This window comes from Salmo salar, chromosome 05, assembly GCF_965601325.2.
Source record: "Salmo salar chromosome 05, fSalSal1, whole genome shotgun sequence".
Taxonomy (NCBI): domain Eukaryota; kingdom Metazoa; phylum Chordata; class Actinopteri; order Salmoniformes; family Salmonidae; genus Salmo; species Salmo salar.
Window position 1 is genome coordinate 21697593 of NC_138295.1, and position 18385 is coordinate 21715977.

The 18385-nt window shown below is 43.0% G+C and overlaps 1 protein-coding gene across 2 annotated transcripts in view; it reads left to right on the forward strand.

Moving 5' to 3' along the window:
• atp8a1 (ATPase phospholipid transporting 8A1) overlaps positions 1-18385 on the forward strand; it is a 211244-nt gene that overhangs the window by 114043 nt on the left and 78816 nt on the right. For both annotated transcript variants that reach the window (XM_014199122.3, XM_014199124.3), the window contains 3 exons: positions 14003-14108; positions 15045-15127; positions 18046-18095. In XM_014199122.3, coding sequence (XP_014054597.1) covers positions 14003-14108; positions 15045-15127; positions 18046-18095 — 239 coding nt within the window. The remainder of the gene's footprint in view (positions 1-14002; positions 14109-15044; positions 15128-18045; positions 18096-18385) is intronic.

Genomic DNA, 18385 nt, shown 5'->3' on the forward strand with positions numbered 1-18385 from the left:
GGCACACCGGTTTGAGTGTGTCAAGAACTGCAACGCTGCTGTGATTTTCATGCTCAACAGTTTCCCGTGTGTATGAAGAATGGTCCACCACCCAAAGGACCTCCAGCCAACTTGACACAACTCTGGGAAGCATTGGACAAAAGGGGGTGCTACTCAATATTAGGAATCGATATACGTTCCTAATGTCTTGTACCCTCAGTTTATATGGAAGTAGTTTAGTGGCAATTTTTTGTTTGTTAAATATGGGTAAAAAAAACATAATACTTACTTTTGTTTTGTCTTTTAGATATAGACACTTGAAAACCAACTTCCTTTTGATAAAATGTTTTACTATCTGTTTTTCTATTTATGAATCTGTTATTCAATGCATTCTATGGGCTAATAGCAGTAAGGCCAAATTCAAAATTTCATCATCATTTGGTAATATTTATTTATTTTAAAGCTAAATGATCCTTGCTTGGTATGACCATCTTAAAACAATTCCATATGTTGGCTTAGTAGAACATGTCTTGATGTGGTTTAAGCATTGTTATGGACTTCGAACATCAAATGTATTTTTTATATTTGATAAAAGTGTGATTTCTGAGAGCAAAAACCTGAAATGGTAACCTGGAAAAACAAAAGAGAAAATGGAATTTGGGAAAAACAAAATTGAATCAGTCAAAAAATAAAACTGATTTTATGACCCTAAATAAACTCAGCAAAAAAAGAAACGTCCCTTTGTCAGGACCCTGTCTTTCAAAGATAATTCGTAAAAATCCAATGCTTGTTCAATGAACCATAAACAATTAATGAACATGCACCTGTGGAACGGTTGTTAAGACACTAACAGTTTACAGACGGTAGGCAATTAAGGTCACAGTTATGAAAACTTAAGACACTAAAGAGGCCTTTCTACTGACTCTGAAAAACACCAAAAGAAAGATGCCCAAGGGGCAGGTACAGGATGGCAACAACAACTGCCCGAGTTACACCAGGAACGCACAATCCCTCCATCAGCTCAGACTGTCCACATAAGGCTGAGAAAGGCTGGACTGAGGGCTTGTAAGGCAGGTCCTCACCAGACATCACTGGCAACATCGTCGCATATGCGCACAAACTCACCGTTGCTGGACCAGGCAGGACTGGCAAAAGTGCTCTTCACTGACGAGTCGCAGTTTTGTCTCACCAGGGGTATTGGTGGCATTCGCGTTTATCGTCGAAGGAATGAGCGTTACACCGAGGCCTGTACTCTGGAGGGGATCGATTTTGGAGGTGGAGTGCCCGTCATGATCTGGGGCGGTGTGTCATAGCATCGTCGGACTGAGCTTGTTGTCATTGCCGGCAATCTCAATGCTGTGTGTTACAGGGAAGACATCCTCCTCCCTCATGTGGTACCCTTCCTGCAGGCTCATCATGACATGACCCTCCAGCATGACAATACCACCAGCCATACTGCTCGTTCTGTGCTGCAAGACAGGAATGTCAGTGTTCTGCCATGGCCAGCGACGAGCCCGGATCTCAATCTCATTGAGCACGTCTGGGACCTGTTGGATCGGAGGTTGAGGGCTAGGGCCATTCCCCCCAGAAATGTCCGGGAACTTGCAAGTGCCTTGGTGGAAGAGTGGGGTATCATCTCACAGCAAAAACGGGCAAATCTGGTGCAGTCCATGAGGAGGAGATGCACTGCAGTATTTAATGCAGCTGGTGGCCACACCAGATACTGACTGTTACTTTTGATTTTGACCCCCCCCCTTTGTTCAGGGACACATTATTACATTTCTGTTAGTCACATGTCTGTGGAACTTGATCAGTTTATGTCTCAGTTGTTGAATCTCGATGTGTCAATATTTGTATGAACACATGTTAAGTTAGCTTAAAATAAACGCAGTTGACAGTGAGAGGATGTTTCTTTTTTGTTGCTGAGTTTATCTAGTCCCATCTTACTCTGGTTGTCCCTTTGAAACATCCATGTGGGGGTTGGGTGATTGACTGCTTGACTGTGGTCCTTTTGTCGCTGAGTTGGCAGAGCATGGCGATTTGGTTTTGAGTTAGATTCCCGCTGGGGCCACCCAAACAAAACATTTGACATGCTGGGCACTAAGTGGCTTGGATAAAAACATTTGCTATACAGCGTATATTATTTGTGGAATACATAGAGGCAGGTGGCCATACAGTATTATCTTCCTCACTTTGTTCAAGTCTGTGTCATGCTATCGAACTTCAAAAAACTACGTAAAATTAATTTGCCTCAATCCTGCAAACACTGGATTCACTCAAAGGCAGCAACCACCTCCTGTAGCGTAGCTGTGTATCGCTCTGTCTGTGAGAAGCGAGATGGATAAAAAGCCATGATTGATTGGCTGGTTGAGTCATCGGGTCACCAGACGGCGTAGGAGGCAGGATGTCACTTCTGATTATGTGGCTAGCTAGCACGGTGTCGCCCGGGGAGACTAAGTAATCCCGCTGTGATGTTTGCTGTGTTGTGACAGCACAAACTCCTCGGCGCCGTTAATGAGTTTGTGGGTAGGATCCGTTTTAATGGCATATAGATATCTGTAGTGTGTTGCCAACTCTGAGCCCTAATTACATACAAAGTGAACAAGCGCTGGTTCGTTGTTTGTAAATCACAATCCCCTGTAAGGATTTGTTGATGATAATGAAGTGGTCGCTGGCGGTATTACATTAATTAGGCCTAATTAATTAATTAACAGTTTTTGTATGGGAGCTATTGGTGTTTCTTCTCTTTTGGAGATGTATATATTTGATAGGCTTGGATTGGAAAACGTATATTTGTTATTTTTATTTTACCCCCTGTGGTATTTGAAGAGACCTTTTCATGTGTGGAGAGATTGTAGTTGTGATGCCACTCATGTAGAGAATGAAAGCTCTCTTCCATAAAGCACAGGAGTTGAACCTGCTTTGTAGAATTGGTGGTGCTGTCATTTAATTTTATCAGCGTCCTCTTCCTTGTTCTTGAACACCTTCTGAGTCAACCTGAACCAGAATATGGTGCCTTAGTTGTACTTCTACTAAAACAACTTTATTTGTCCAACTAATACTAGAGGTCGACCGATTATGATTTTTTTCAACGCCGATAACGATTTATTGGAGGACCCCAAAAAAAGCCGATACCGGCTTATACATGCATACGCTTCAACTGTGAGAGACAGAATCTAAAACTAAAATCCAGAAAATCACATTGTATGATTTTTAAGTAATTAATTTGCATTTTATTGCTTGACATAAGTTTTTGATCACCTACCAACCAGTAAGAATTACGGTTCTCACAGACCTGTTACTTTTTCTTTAAGAAGCCCTCCTGTTCTCCACTCATTACCTGTATTAACTGCACCTGTTTGAACTCGTTACCTGTATAAAAGACAACTGTCCACACACTCAATCAAACAGACTCCAACCTCTCCACAATGGCCAAGACCAGAGAGCTGTGTAAGGACATCAGGGATAAAATTGTAGACCTGCACAAGGCTGGGATGGGCTACAGGACAATAGGCAAGCAGCTTGGTGAGAAGGCAACAACTGTTGGCGCAATAATTAGAAAATGGAAGAAGTTCAAGATGACGGTCAATCACCCTCGGTCTGGGGCTCCATGCAAGATCTCACCTCGTGGGGCATCAATGATCATGAGGAAGGTGAGGGATCATCCCAGAACTACACGGCAGGACCTGGTCAATGACCTGAAGAGAGCTGGGACCACAGTCTCAAAGAAAACCATTAGTAACACACTACGCCGTCATGGATTAAAATCCTGCAGCGCACGCAAGGTCCCCCTGCTCAAGCCAGCGCATGTCCAGGCCCATCTGAAGTTTGCCAATGACCATCTGGATGATCCAGAGGAGGAATGGGAGAAGGTCATGTGGTCTGATGAGACAAAAATAGAGCTTTTTGGTCTAAACTCCACTCGCCATGTTTGGAGGAAGAAGGATGAGTACAACCCCAAGAACACCATCCCAACCGTGAAGCATGGAGGTGGAAACATTCTTTGGGGATGCTTTTCTGCAAAGGGGACAGGACGACTGCATCGTATTGAGTGGAGGACAGATGGGGCCATGTATCGCGAGATCTTGGCCAACAACCTCCTTCCCTCAGTAAGAGCATTGAAGATGGGTCATGGCTGGGTCTTCCAGCATGACAACGACCCGAAACACACAGCCAGGGCAACTAAGGAGTGGCTCCGTAAGAAGCATCTCAAGGTCCTGGTGTGGCCTAGCCAGTCTCCAGACCTGAACCCAATAGAAAATCTTTGGAGGGAGCTGAAAGTCCGTATTGCCCAGCGACAGCCCCGAAACCTGAAGGATCTGGAGAAGGTCTGTATGGAGGAGTGGGCCAAAATCCCTGCTGTAGTGTGTGTAAACCTGGTCAAGAACTACAGGAAACAGATGATCTCTGTAATTGCAAACAAAGGTTTCTTTACCAAATATTAAGTTCTGCTTTTCTGATGTATCAAATACTTATGTCATGCAATAAAATGCAAATAAATATATATATATATATATATACACACACAATTACAACAATACTGAATGAACACTTATTTTAATACATCAATAAAATCAATTTAGTCTCAAATAAATAAGGAAACATGTTCAATTTGGTTTAAATAATGCAAAAACAAAGTGTTGGAGAGGAAAGTAAAAGTGTCATGTGCCATGTAAAAAAGCTTTAAGTTCTTTGCTCAGAACATGAGAACATATGAAAGCTGGTGGTTCCTTTTAACATGAGTCTTCAATATTCCCAGGTAAGAAGTTTTATGTTGTAGTTATTATAGGACTATTTCTCTCTATACCTTTGACTATTGGATGTTCTAATAGGTACTTTAGTATTGCCTAATCTCGGGAGTTGAAGTCATAAACAGCGCAATGCTTGAAGCATGCTTGCTGGCAAACGCAGTAAAGTGCTGTTTGAATGAATGCTTACGAGCCTGCTACTGCCTACCACCGCTCAGTCAGAGTGCTCTATCAAATCATAGACTTAATTATAATATAATAACATACAGAAATACGAGCCTTAGGTCATTAATATGGTCGAATCCGGAAACTATCATTTCGAAACAAAACGTTTATTCTTTCAGTGAAATACGGAACCGTTCTGTATTTTATCTAACGGGTGGCATCCATAAGTCTAAATATTGATGTTACATTGCACAACCTTCAATGTTATGTCATAATTACGTAAAACTCTGGAAAATTAGTTCGCAACGAGCCAGGTGGCCCAAACTGTTGCATATACCCTGCCTCTGCGTGCATTGAATGCAAGAGAAGTGACACAATTTCCCTAATTTAATATTGCCTGCTAACATGAATTTCTTTTAACTAAATATGCAGGTTTAAAAAAATATACTTCTGTGTATTGATTTTAAGAAAGACATTGATGTTTATGGTTAAGTACATTCGTGCAACGATTGTGCTTTTTCGCAAATGAGATTTTGTTAAATCATCCTCCGTTTGGCGAAGTTGACTGTCTTTGTTAGGAAGAAATGGTCTTCGCACAGTTTGCAATGAGCCAGGCGGCCCAAACTGCTGCATATACCCTGACTCTGTTGCACAGAACGCAAGAGAAGTGACAGTTTCCCTTGTTAAAAGAAATTCATGTTAGCAGGCAATATTAACTAAATATGCAGGTTTAAAAAATATATACTTGTGTATTGTTTTTAAGAAAGGCGTTGATGTTTATGGTTAGGTACACATTGGTGCAACGACAGTGCTTTTTTGCGAATGCGCTTGATAAATCACCCGTTTGGCGAAGTAGGCTGTGATTCAATGATAAATTAACAGGCACTGCATCGAATATATGCAACGCAGGACAAGCTAGATAAACTAGTAATATCATCAACCATGTGTAGTTAACTAGTGATTATGTTAAGATTGATTGTTTTTTATAAGATACGTTTAATGCTAGCTAGCACCTTACCTTGGCTCCTTGCTGCACTCGCATAACAGGTAGTCAGCCTGCCACGCAGTCTCCTCGTGGAGTGCAATGTAATCGGCCATGATCGGTGTCCAAAAATGCAGATTACCGATTGTTATGAAAACGTGAAATCGGCCCCAATTAATCGGCCGTTCCGATTAATCGGTCGACCTCGAATACATCGGAAATGCATCTTCTGCTCTGCTGTTAACACTACCATATTCGAGAGAGCACAGGGCCAGCCACAGTACTGCACCCCTTGAGGTCGTTTTGGGTTTAAGTACCTCAACATTAGTAGATTTTACCTGGGATCGTAAACCAGCAAACCTGTGCTAAAGCTGCTTAACCAACCGGCTGATAACCTTACCATAGCACCTCTTCCATGCACTATATTAAAACACGTCCTCCTTTGCCCGTCTGGTTTGGCTTACTATACTCGGAGGTCACATTGAGGTCACACGATGAATCCCAGCCACTGACAACAGTTTAACACAGCCCCTGGCTGTTTGTGGGAAACCCTGTGGATACAGCAGCAAGTGGTCGCAGGGGTACCTAAAAAAAAAAATAAACATCACCCTCTGGTGCTTTTCAAATTCTCGAGTCATTGGACATGTTCTCTGGCCGTGGAGTGGTCTGTCTAGCTGTCCCAAATGGCACCCTATTCCCTATATAGGTGAGAGGGGAGTGGGGGGAATCGATATAGTTGCATATTGGTATATTATTTTTAACAATATATCGTGTAGTTTTGACAATATTTTTGCGCTAGTTGGCTGTACCTGCACCAAAACTCCAGAATCTTTCCTTTATAGCTTGTTCTCCATCGGAGGAGGCAGAATCCCTTTACACGACTTCCTGCAAGTCCCGCTAAACTTCCAGCACCGGTCACATCCGAAGCAATGAGTGTCTGTCACTGGCACCATGACACAGATTACGCTACAAAGGTGCCCACGGGGCCATGGGGCCGAGCCAGTAGTGTTGCGTCGGTCCTATTAGCTGTCACATCTAATCAGAACATTGGAGCTGTCTGTAGTGGCCTCTCTGTCCTCTTAGGTGACCATCACCCTGTTCTGCCATACGCACACACGCGCGCACACACACACACACACACACACACACACACACACACACACACCTTCTGCAGCGATCCCTACCTGTCACCCAACCCGATTTAGCATTCTGCTGTGACAGGGAGCGGCCAAACAGCCACCTGGTCTGTAATAGTCTCGGTGTACTCTCATTTGGAAAAAGGCCTTTGATTTTTCTCCGGCTTTATTCTTTTATCGCTCCTCTGTTCCCCGCCGGGCGATATCTCTTCAAAGAGCTTGCGTCACAGACCCGAGGACAATAATGACAAAAGCAGCAGTAATCAAATGCATAGTGGGTTTTTTTTATAGTCAAATCCTTCTTTGAGTTTATCATATGATAGAGAAGTTCTTGGTACAAATGAGGGGTAGCTGAAATACAAATTGTCAGGACAACAAGTACAGAAGTTAATTTTTTAGGATTTATATGTACAGTATTCAGAGAGCTGAAGCTGACACATCATTTTTCTTCCTTTATGGTTTTCAAGTTTTTTCATATGCACAATTAACCTCTCTGGGCTAGGGGGCACTATTTTCACGTCCGGATGAAAAGTGTGCCCAAAGTAAACTGCCTGCTACTCAGGCCCAGAAGCTAGGATATGCATGTAATTTGTAGATTTGGATAGAAAACACTCTAAAGCTTCTAAAACTGTTAAAACGATGTCTGTGAGTATAACAGAACTTATTTGCCAGGCTAAACCCCGAGGACAAACCATCCAGGATTTTTTGTTTGTTTTTGAGGTCACTGTCTTTTCTATGGGTTTCTATGGGGAACTAGATTTATGAGGGACCTGGTTGCAGTTCCTATGGCTTCCACCAGATGTCAACAGTCTTTAGAAATTGGTTGATGTTTTTCCTTTGAGAAATTAAGAAGTAGCCCTTTCCTTTCTGAGTGTAGAGCCAAGTGGACTGTGTTGTTTGGGGTGCGCGACCTGAAACCCTATCATTTTATCCGCTATTGAACACAGTATATTCCGTCTTAAATTTGATCGATTATTTACGTTTTAAAATACCTAAAGTTGGATTAGGAATGTTGTTTGAAATGTTTGGATCAAGTTTACAGGTAACTTATTAGGTACTTTGTAGTCATGTTGGGCGAGTTGGAACCGGTGTATTTTCTGAATCAAATGCGCCAAATAAATTGACATTTTGGGGGTATAATGACAGAATTTATCGAACAAAAGGACCATTTGTGATGTTTAATGGACAGATTGGAGTGCCAACAGAAGATCTTCAAAGGTAAGGCATGAATTATATCGTTATTTCTGACTTTTGTGTAGCACCTGCCTGGTTGAAATCTGATTTTCATGTGTTGGTATGCTGGGCGCTGTCCTCAGATAATCGCATGGTTTGCTTTTGCCGTTAAGCCTTTTTAAAATCTGACGCTGCGGCTGGATTAACAAGAAGTTCATCTTTAAACCGATGTATAACACTTGTATGATTTATGAATTATTATAATGAGTATTTCTGTTTTTGAATTTGGCGCGCTGCAATTTCACTGGGTGTTGTCAAATCGATCCCGCTAACAGGATTGGCGCGCGAAGGGATCCATAAGAAGTTTTAACAGTGAAATGCTTAACTTACATAATCAATATCAAAATAGTATAACTAATATAAATATTTGTGTGTGTGTGTGTGTGTGTGTGTATACATACAGTACCAGTCAAAAGTTTGGACACACCAACTCATTCCAGGGTTTTTCTTTCTTTTCACTATGTTCTACATTGTAGAATAATAGTGAAGACATCAAAACTATGAAATAACACAATGAATCATGTAGTAAACAAAACAGGTGTTAAACAAATCAAAATCTATTTTATATTTGAGATTCTTCAAAGTACCCATCCTTTGCCTTAAAGACAGCTCTGCACACGTTTGCCATTCTCTCTTCCAGCTTCATGAGGTAGTCACCTGGAATGCATTTCAATTAACAGGTGTGCCTTGTTAATTTGTGGAATTTCTTTCCTTAATGCATTTGAGCCAATCACTTGTGTTGTGACAAGGTAGGGGTGGTGTACAGAAGATAGCCCTATTTGGTAAAAGCATGTCAATTTTATGGCAAAAAACAGCTGAAATAAGCAAAGAGAAATGATAGTCCATCATTACTTTAAGACATTAAGGTCAGTCAATCTGGAACATTTCAAAAACTTTGAATGTTTCTTCAAGTGCAATTGCAAAAACCATCAAGCGCTATGATGAAACTGGTTCTCATGAGGATCGCCACAGGAAAAGAAGACCCAGTCTTACCTCTGAGGCAGAGGATAAGTTCATTAGAGTTACCAGCCTCAAAAAAAATTGCAGCCCAAATAAATGCTTCAGAGTTCAAGTAACAGACACATCTCCACATCAACTGTTCAGAGGAGACTGTGTAAATCAGGGCTTCATGGTCAAATTGCTGAAAAGAAACTACTACCAAAGGACACCAATAATAAGAAGAGACTTGCTTGGGCCTAGAAACATGAGCAATGGACATTAGACCAGTAGAAATCTGTCCTTTGTTCTGCGTCCAAATTTGAGATTTTTGGTTCCAACCACCGTGTCTTTGTGAGACGCGGAGTAGGTGAACAGATGATTTCCATATGTGTGGTTCCCACCGTGAAGCATGGAAGAGGTGGTGTGGGGGTGCTTTGCTGGTGACACTGTCAGTGATTTATTTAGAATTCAAGGCACACTTAACCAGCATGGCTATCACAGCATTCTGCAGCGATACGCCATCCCATTTGGTTTGCGCTTAGTGGGACTATCATTTGTTTTTCAACAGGACAATGACCCAACACACCTCCAGGCTGTGTAAGGGCTATTTGACCAAGAAGGAAAGTGATGGAGTGCTGCATCAGATGACCTGGCCTCCACAGTCACCCAACCTCAACCCAATTGAGATAGTTTGGGATAAGTTGGACCGCAGAGTGAAGGAAAAGCAGCCAACAAATGCTCAGCATATTTGGCAACTTCAAGACTGTTGGAAAAGTATTCCAGGTGAAGCTGGTTGAGAGAATGCCAAATGTGCAAAGCTGTCAAGGCAAAGGGTGGCTATGTTGAATCTCAAATAAAATATATTTTGACATGTTTTAAGACTTTTGCATACTACATGATTCTGTTTTATTTCATTGTTTGTATGTCTTAGCTATAATTCTACAATGTAGAAAATAGTAAAAATTTATAAAAACCCTTGAATGAGTAGGTGTGTCTGAACTTTTGACACACGTGTGTGCGCAGTGAATTCGGAAAGTATTCAAACCCCTTTTTCCACATTTTGTTACTTTACAGCCTTATTATAAAATGGATTATCAATCTACACACAATACCCCATAGTGACAAAGCGAAAAATATATATTTTTTTCAAATGTATGAAAAATAAAAAACGATACCTTATTTGCATAAGTATTCAGACCCTTTGCTATGAGACTTGAAATTGAACTCAGGTGCATCCTGTGTCCATTGATCATCCTTGAGATGTTTCTACAACTTGGAGTAGGTGCTTGCCTACGGAGCTGTGAGGGGAACGGCACCTCCGTACCTTCAGGCTCTGATCAGGCCCTACACCCAAACAAGGGCACTCCGTTCATCCACCTCTGGCCTGCTCGCCTCCCTACCTCTGAGGAAGCACAGTTCCCGCTCAGCCCAGTCAAAACTGTTCGCTGCTCTGGCACCCCAATGGTGGAACAAGCTCCCTCACGACGCCAGGACAGCGGAGTCAATCACCACCTTCCGGAGACACCTGAAACCCCACCTCTTCAAGGAATACCTGGGATAGGATAAAGTAATCCTTCTAACCCCCCCCTTAAAAGATTTAGATGCACTATTGTAAAGTGGTTGTTCCACTGGATATTATAGGTGAATGCACCAATTTGTAAGTCGCTCTGGATAAGAGCGTCTGCTAAATGACTAAAATGTAAATGTAAAAAATGTACACCTGTGGTAAATTCAATTGAATGGACATGATTTGGAAAGGTACACACCTGTCTGTATAAGGTCCCACAGTTGACAGCCAGAGAAAAAACCAAGCCGTGACGTTGAATGAATTGTCCGTAGAGCACCGGGACAGGATTGTGTCGAGGCACAGATCTGGGGAAGGGTACCAAAATATTTCTGCAGCATTGAAGGTCCTCAAGAACACGGTGGCCACCGAGACTCTTCCTAGAGCTGGCCGCTTGGCCAAACTGAGCAATCAGGTGAGAAAGGTCTTGGTCAGGGAGGTGACCAAGAACCCGATGGTCACTCTGACAGAGCTCCAGAGTTCCTCTGTGGAGATGGGAGAACCTTCCAGAAGGACTATCATCTCTGCAGCACTCCACCAATCAGGCCTTTATGGTAGAGTGGCCAGACGGAAGCCACTCCTCAGTAAAAGGTACATGACAGCCCGCTTGGAGTTTGCAAAAAGGTACATAAGACTCTCAGACCATGACAAACAAGATTCTCTGGTCTGATGAAACCAAGATTCAACTCTTTGGCCTGAATGCCAAGTATCACATCTGGAGGAAACCTGGCACCATCCCTACGGTGAAGCATGGTGGCAGCATCATGCTGTGGGGATGTTTTTCAACTGCAGGGACTGGGAGACTAGTCAGGATCAAGGGACAGATTAATGGAGCGAAGTCCAGAGAGATCCTTGATTTTTTTTTTTTAAATGTGCTCCAGAGCACTCAGGACCTCAGACTGGGGTGAATATTCACCATCCAACAGGACATTGACCCTAAGCACACAGCCAAGATAATGCAAGAGTGGTTTCGGGACAAGTCTCTATGTCCTTGAGTTGCCCAGCTAAAACCCGGACTTGAATTTACTGTGTATATAAAATAAGAAACCCCATAGTAAGCTATATAGAGGGTCAGTACTAATACCTGTTTTCCATATTTTCTGAATATGTACAGTATACTCTACTGGAAACCAGTAAACTAACCACACCCTATGCTGTTGACTATCCCTACTCTACTGCAGAGCCACGCTGTTGACTAACCCTACCCTACTGCAGATCTATGCTGTTGACTAACCTACCCTACTGCAGATCCATGCTGTTGACTAACCTACCCTACTGCAGATCCACGCTGTTGACTAACCCTACCCTACTGCAGATCCACGCTGTTGACTAACCTACCCTACTGCAGATCCATGCTGTTGACTAACCCTACCCTACTGCAGATCCATGCTGTTGACTAACCTACCCTACTGCAGATCCATGCTGTTGACTAACCTACCCTACTGCAGATCCACGCTGTTGACTAACCTACCCTACTGCAGATCTATGCTGTTGACTAACCTACTCTACTGCAGATCCATGCTGTTGACTAACCTACCCTACTGCAGATCCACGCTGTTGACTAACCCTACCCTACTGCAGATCTATGCTGTTGACTAACCTACTCTACTGCAGATCCATGCTGTTGACTAACCCTACCCTACTGCAGAGCCACGCTGTTGACTAACCTACCCTACTGCAGATCCACGCTGTTGACTAACTACACCCTACTGCAGATCCATGCTGTTGACTAACTACACCCTACTGCAGATCCACGCTGTTGACTAACCTACCCTACTGCAGATCCATGCTGTTGACTAACCCTACCCTACTGCAGATCCATGCTGTTGACTAACCTACCCTACTGTAGATCCATGCTGTTGACTAACTACACCCTACTGCAGATCCATGCTGTTGACTAACTACACCCTACTGTAGATCCATGCTGTTGACTAACTACACCCTACTGCAGATCCATGCTGTTGACTAACTACACCCTACTGTAGATCCATGCTGTTGACTAACCCTACCCTACTGCAGATCCATGCTGTTGACTAACCTACCCTACTGTAGATCCATGCTGTTGACTAACTACACCCTACTGCAGATCCATGCTGTTGACTAACTACACCCTACTGTAGATCCATGCTGTTGACTAACTACACCCTACTGCAGATCCATGCTGTTGACTAACTACACCCTACTGCAGATCCATGCTGTTGACTAACCCTAACCTACTGCAGATCCATGCTGTTGACTAACCCTACCCTACTGTAGATCCATGCTGTTGACTAACCTACCCTACTGCAGATCCATGCTGTTGGCTAACTACACCCTACTGTAGATCCATGCTGTTGGCTAACTACACCCTACTGTAGATCCATGCTGTTGGCTAACTACACCCTACTGTAGATCCATGCTGTTGGCTAACTACACCCTACTGTAGATCCATGCTGTTGGCTAACTACACCCTACTGTAGATCCATGCTGTTGCTTTGGGGTTTTGTTGTCGTTCTTGGCCCAACTGAGGTCACTGACACTGGGCTGGTGTTCATTCAATCTCAGCCCAGATCGGAGCCTCAGTAGCATCAACCAGCCCTCCAGCTCCACCTCTCTCTATGCCTTAACCCTGCCTGCATACCAAATGGCACCCTATTCCTGTTTTTGTAAGTAGTGCTCTATGTAAGGAATAGGGTGCGATTTGGCTCTGTCCCATGTAGCTCAGTTGGTAGAGCATGGTGCTTGCAACGCCAGGGTTGTGGGTTTGATTCCCACGGGGGACCAGTACGGGGAAGAAGTATGTAAATATAGGCACTCACTACTGTAAGGCGCTCTGGATAAGAGTATCTACTAAATGACTAACATGTACATTTGGGATGCAGCCCTACTCCTAACCCAGCACTGTGCAACATCTCATGAACTCAACGTATGCTACTACATATGCTCTTGGAGGAACAGACGATATGACGAAGCAGTCTTGTGTACTTAATGTTTATACTTGTGATCATCACCTGGGACCGACAAGTCCTTTGAGGGTAAAGTTATTCCCATAAAGAAATTACAGATAAAGGCAAGAGATTTCCAGCGTCTTATTCAGTTTGATCATCAGTCAGTCAATATAGGCTATTATTTGCACGTGTCTTGTCATCATTTTCCAGTGGTAATTGGTCATGCTCTCTAATGATGTCTCCTCACTCTCTCCCTTTTTCGCTCCCTTCCCTTTCTCATTCTCCCTCTTCCCCTCACTCTCTTCCCCTCCCTCCCTGTCCCTCTGCAGCCCACAGCTCCTGTCATCCTGGACTTCATGACCATGTTGGCCATCTGTCACACGGCCGTCCCCGAGCGCACCGACGATACGATCGTCTACCAGGCTGCCTCACCAGGTATGGCCCACTAGTCCTGACCTCACAGCGCTGCACTGTAACAGTTTTACAACCGCTCTTAATAGCCTTTTAACAGCCTTATGATAGCTTGAAATGCCAGGTCAGTCACCAAACGTCCGTCAGTCAGTCTACCAATCAAATATAAGAATACAGAAGCAAAGGATCTCCAGTTGACGTTGAATAAATGGCTGTCTCTAGGCGATCACTTATATTGTCATGCCTCAATTTCCTGTGTTCCTGTCTCATTGTTTGCCAAGCCCCTCAAACCTCTCAGTATCGTCTGCGGACATATGACAACACCATCACATTGATATCAACTAATGACATCAATACCTTATTGAAGATGGGAGTGACACAAACTGGGATGTGACCAGTATACAAAAGACAGCAATTTCGTTGTGCAGGAGTGGAACAGACATCTGAACAATACAAAAGGATGCGCATTAACCCTGAGTATTCTCTATTATATTATACAAGGTCAATCTGACTTTATATGCTTTGAGCCAACAAGGCTAGATGTTTTGTAGTGGTAGAGAGCAGGGTCGTGTTAAACAGGCACCAAGGCTAGATGTTTTATAGTGGTAGAGAGCAGGGTCGTGTTAAACAGGCACCAAGGCTAGATGTTTTGTAGTGGTAGAGAGCAGGGTCGTGTTACACAGGCACCAAGGCTAGATGTTTTGAAGTGGTTCAACAGGCACCAAACGGAAGAAAACGGACCAAACTATTTAGGCACTACCATGACCAGTCCAATAAGAACCGCTCATTTTTGTGTTTATAAACTGTATGATCATTTTTGAGGTCTAGAGCAAAATTCTTCCAAGTGCTCAGTTAGACCCCAACTGTCTTGGTCATCTCATGTCTCTGTGATACTTGTGTTGCTGTTCTGGTGCACCTCTCATCTCCAGCCCTAACTTGGGCTCTCCTCTGGTTATACAGACGAAGGGGCTCTGGTGAGGGCAGCGGCGAACCTGGGCTTTGTGTTCTCTGGTAGAACCCCAGACAGTGTCATCATTCAAGCGGTGAGTAGATGCAGCAGAATACATATAAATATAATTCTTATTCTGATTCTATTTCTATGGCATTAACAAAATGAAGTCTAATGAAAATGAACACAATGCTATTGTGCCTTTCACTGCTGTTTTGTAGCTCTTAAAGCTCTATACATTGTAAGGTGGAAACTCAACCATCTACAGTACCACTTGTGTGCAAACGTTTTGAGGTAGGCCTGCCAAACATTGCCCAGTACTGAAAGGCTACAGTCATTGTGTGCAGAGCGTTCTAGTAATAAAGTGCTCTGATTGTTTGGCCTGTTTTGACAATGAAAAGGCTTTGTCTAAAATGATCTATGTGACATTGCTACATAGCCTACAAGGATAGACCATTACATTTGACATTTTAGTAAAACAACAGTTTCATGACGGTGTGCCCCATTAAAAAAATTATTATAATTTTTTTTTTTTAAAAGCATCAGTAGCCTACACACGTTTCACACGTTTATCTTGTTGTTACTGTCCAATCAAAGTGACGCTACAGTCAAACGCTCCATGTAAAGTGGGAGATTCTAATCAATGCGAAATGGAATTAAAGTTACGGAATTAAGTTGGCTTAATGAGAAGGAATAGGCTACAATGATCAACCAACAGGTAGGCTGTTGTTTCATATAAATGGATTTGTTGTAGACCAGTGTGGGGAGTGCAGCAAAATAGTTAGACTTGCTACTTAAGCTAGCTAGCTGGCTACTGTAGCTTGCTAGCTTCTTTACAACGATTTGATGCAGTCAAGACAGGCCCTAGCAGATGGTATGATAAATAGGCCAGTCAAGTTCTTCCACAACGATCTTGACAAACCATTTCTGTATGGACCTCGCTTTGTGCCTCGCTTACACCACCCCAGCCGATGCTTGGCATTGCGCTTGGTGATCTTAGGCTTGTGTGCGGCTGCTTGGCCATGGAGACCCATTTCATGAAGCTCCCGAAGAACAGTTCTTGTGCTGATGTTGCTTCCAGAGGCCGTTTGGAACTCGGTAGTGAGTTTTGCAACAGAGGACAGACGATTTTTACACGCTATGCGCTTCAGCACTCGGCGGTCCAGTTCTGTGAGCTTGTGTGGCCTACCGCTTCGCGGCTGAGCCATTGTTGCTCCTAGACGTTTCCTCGTTACAATAACAGCACTTGAAGTTGACTGGGGCAGCTCTAGCAGGGCAGAAATGTGCCGAACTGACTTGTTGGAAAAGTGACATCCTATGATGGTGCCATGTTAAAAGTCACTGAGCTCTTCAGTAAGACCATTCTACTGCCAATGTTTGTCTATGGAGATTGCATGGCTGTGTGCTCAATTTTATACACCTGTCCGCAACGGGTGTGGCTGAAATAGCCGAATCCACTAATTTGAAGGGGGTGTCCACATACTTTTGTCTATATATAGTGTATATTATTCGAATAGTGAAATAATTTCAAATGCCCATCCCTGGTAGAAATAGCATTGCAAAATGTTTCAATGAAGAAATAGCACGGCATCCCGTATACAACACAATAATTAGGCTTATTTTTTTTCACCATACACTGGGAATGAAAGCCTTTGTTTAGCCACCACAGGGACAGACGCTGTGCTTTTTGTGTAAACACAGAAAAACCTCTCTTGTCCCTCAGAGCTCAGATGAGTGCTCTCTCTCACTGTAAAATATCATCAAGGAGCTTGTCGCTATGACAATCACTCAGCACTTTGAGGCCTCTGTCTGATTAAATGTTTTGAGGCTTCATCTCAACATTTGGCACTTTATTCACTTTATAGTGCACTGCTTTTGACCGTACCCCTATGGGCCCTGGTCAAAAACGGTGCACTATAAAGGGAAATGAGTGCCATTTGGGATGTATCCTTTGTGAGAGATGGGAAATCCTTGAGGATCGGACCAATGTACAGTGGAGCAGACCTGGGTTCAAGTAGGATTTGTTTTCTTTCGAGTACTTTCGAGTACGATGCAATCTTTTTTGTCCATTTACAAATCAAATCAAATTTTGTCACATGTGCCGAATACAACCGGTGTAGACCTTACTGTATAATGTTTACTTACAAGCCCTTAACCAACAATGTAGTTAAGAAAATATTTACCAAATAAACTAAAGTAAAAAGTAACACAATAAAATAACAGTAATGAGGCTATATACAGTTATATACATGGTAATTAATTTTGTGAGATCAGCATAAAAATGACACAATCAATGCACTATAATACACAGAATGCAATACATAGAGCACTGCTTTGAGTGTTTGACTGCGCCTGCCTGGAGTGACAGATGGGTGGGGTTTGTACTTCTGGGACCATTGCATTGGCACGTTCAACTCGGCTAAAGTTTATTTGGAGGGTAAAAAAATAAGTATCCTACTATTTGGATCCAGGTCCTTTCATGGAGGATGTAGATAGAGCACAGGCCCTGTCATGGAAAATAACGACTCTTCTAAATTACTCAATTAGATTACGGGTACGCGATTGCGTCTGTGAACGCATCCCCCTCTAACCTAAGGGCACTTTGTTTCCTGTAATTGGCTAACCTGATGATTGCACTTAGGGAGGAGGTAGAGCAGCACGGAAGCCTAAGCCCTCTTCAAATTTTTCTCCAGAGTACTACATTTCCAAGATATTTGTCTAGGTCCTCAAACTTTATTAGGCCTGCGAAAGCCCCTTGACACACATGTGATCATCAGCAATTGTACCTGGTCTTGACAATTATAAGGAAATTCATTAAATTTGCTTACTCTCCACATCCGAGTGGGGCGGGCTGACTGAGCACTATTTAGTTCAATTAAGATTAGACAAGGGTCAAAAATGGAGCGTTGGGTTACTTGCATAGTGAAACGTGATAAAGGAAGGCTAGTTTAGAGTCAATGACTTAAAGTGCAATGACTGACTGACTGTCTCTGTGTGTTGTTTTGTTCTCAGCTTGGAGCCGAGGAGAAGTATGAACTGCTCCATGTTCTAGAGTTCACCAGGTACGGCTTCATTTCATTCCATCCACTCTTAAAGTTCCCTCTGAATCTGTTGGCCCTACTTCTAAATGAACTGCAGATGTCTTCATTTAGAGCAGGGGTGTCAAACTCATTCCACAGAGGGCTGAGTGTCTGCTGGCTTTTGGTTTTACCTTTCAATTAAGACCTCGACAACCACACGAGGGGTTCCTTACTAATCAGTGACCTTATTTGATCAATCAAGTACAAAGGAGGAGTGAAAACCTGCATGAGTTTGACACGTGTTATAGATATTTAAAGATGGTCCGGTACTG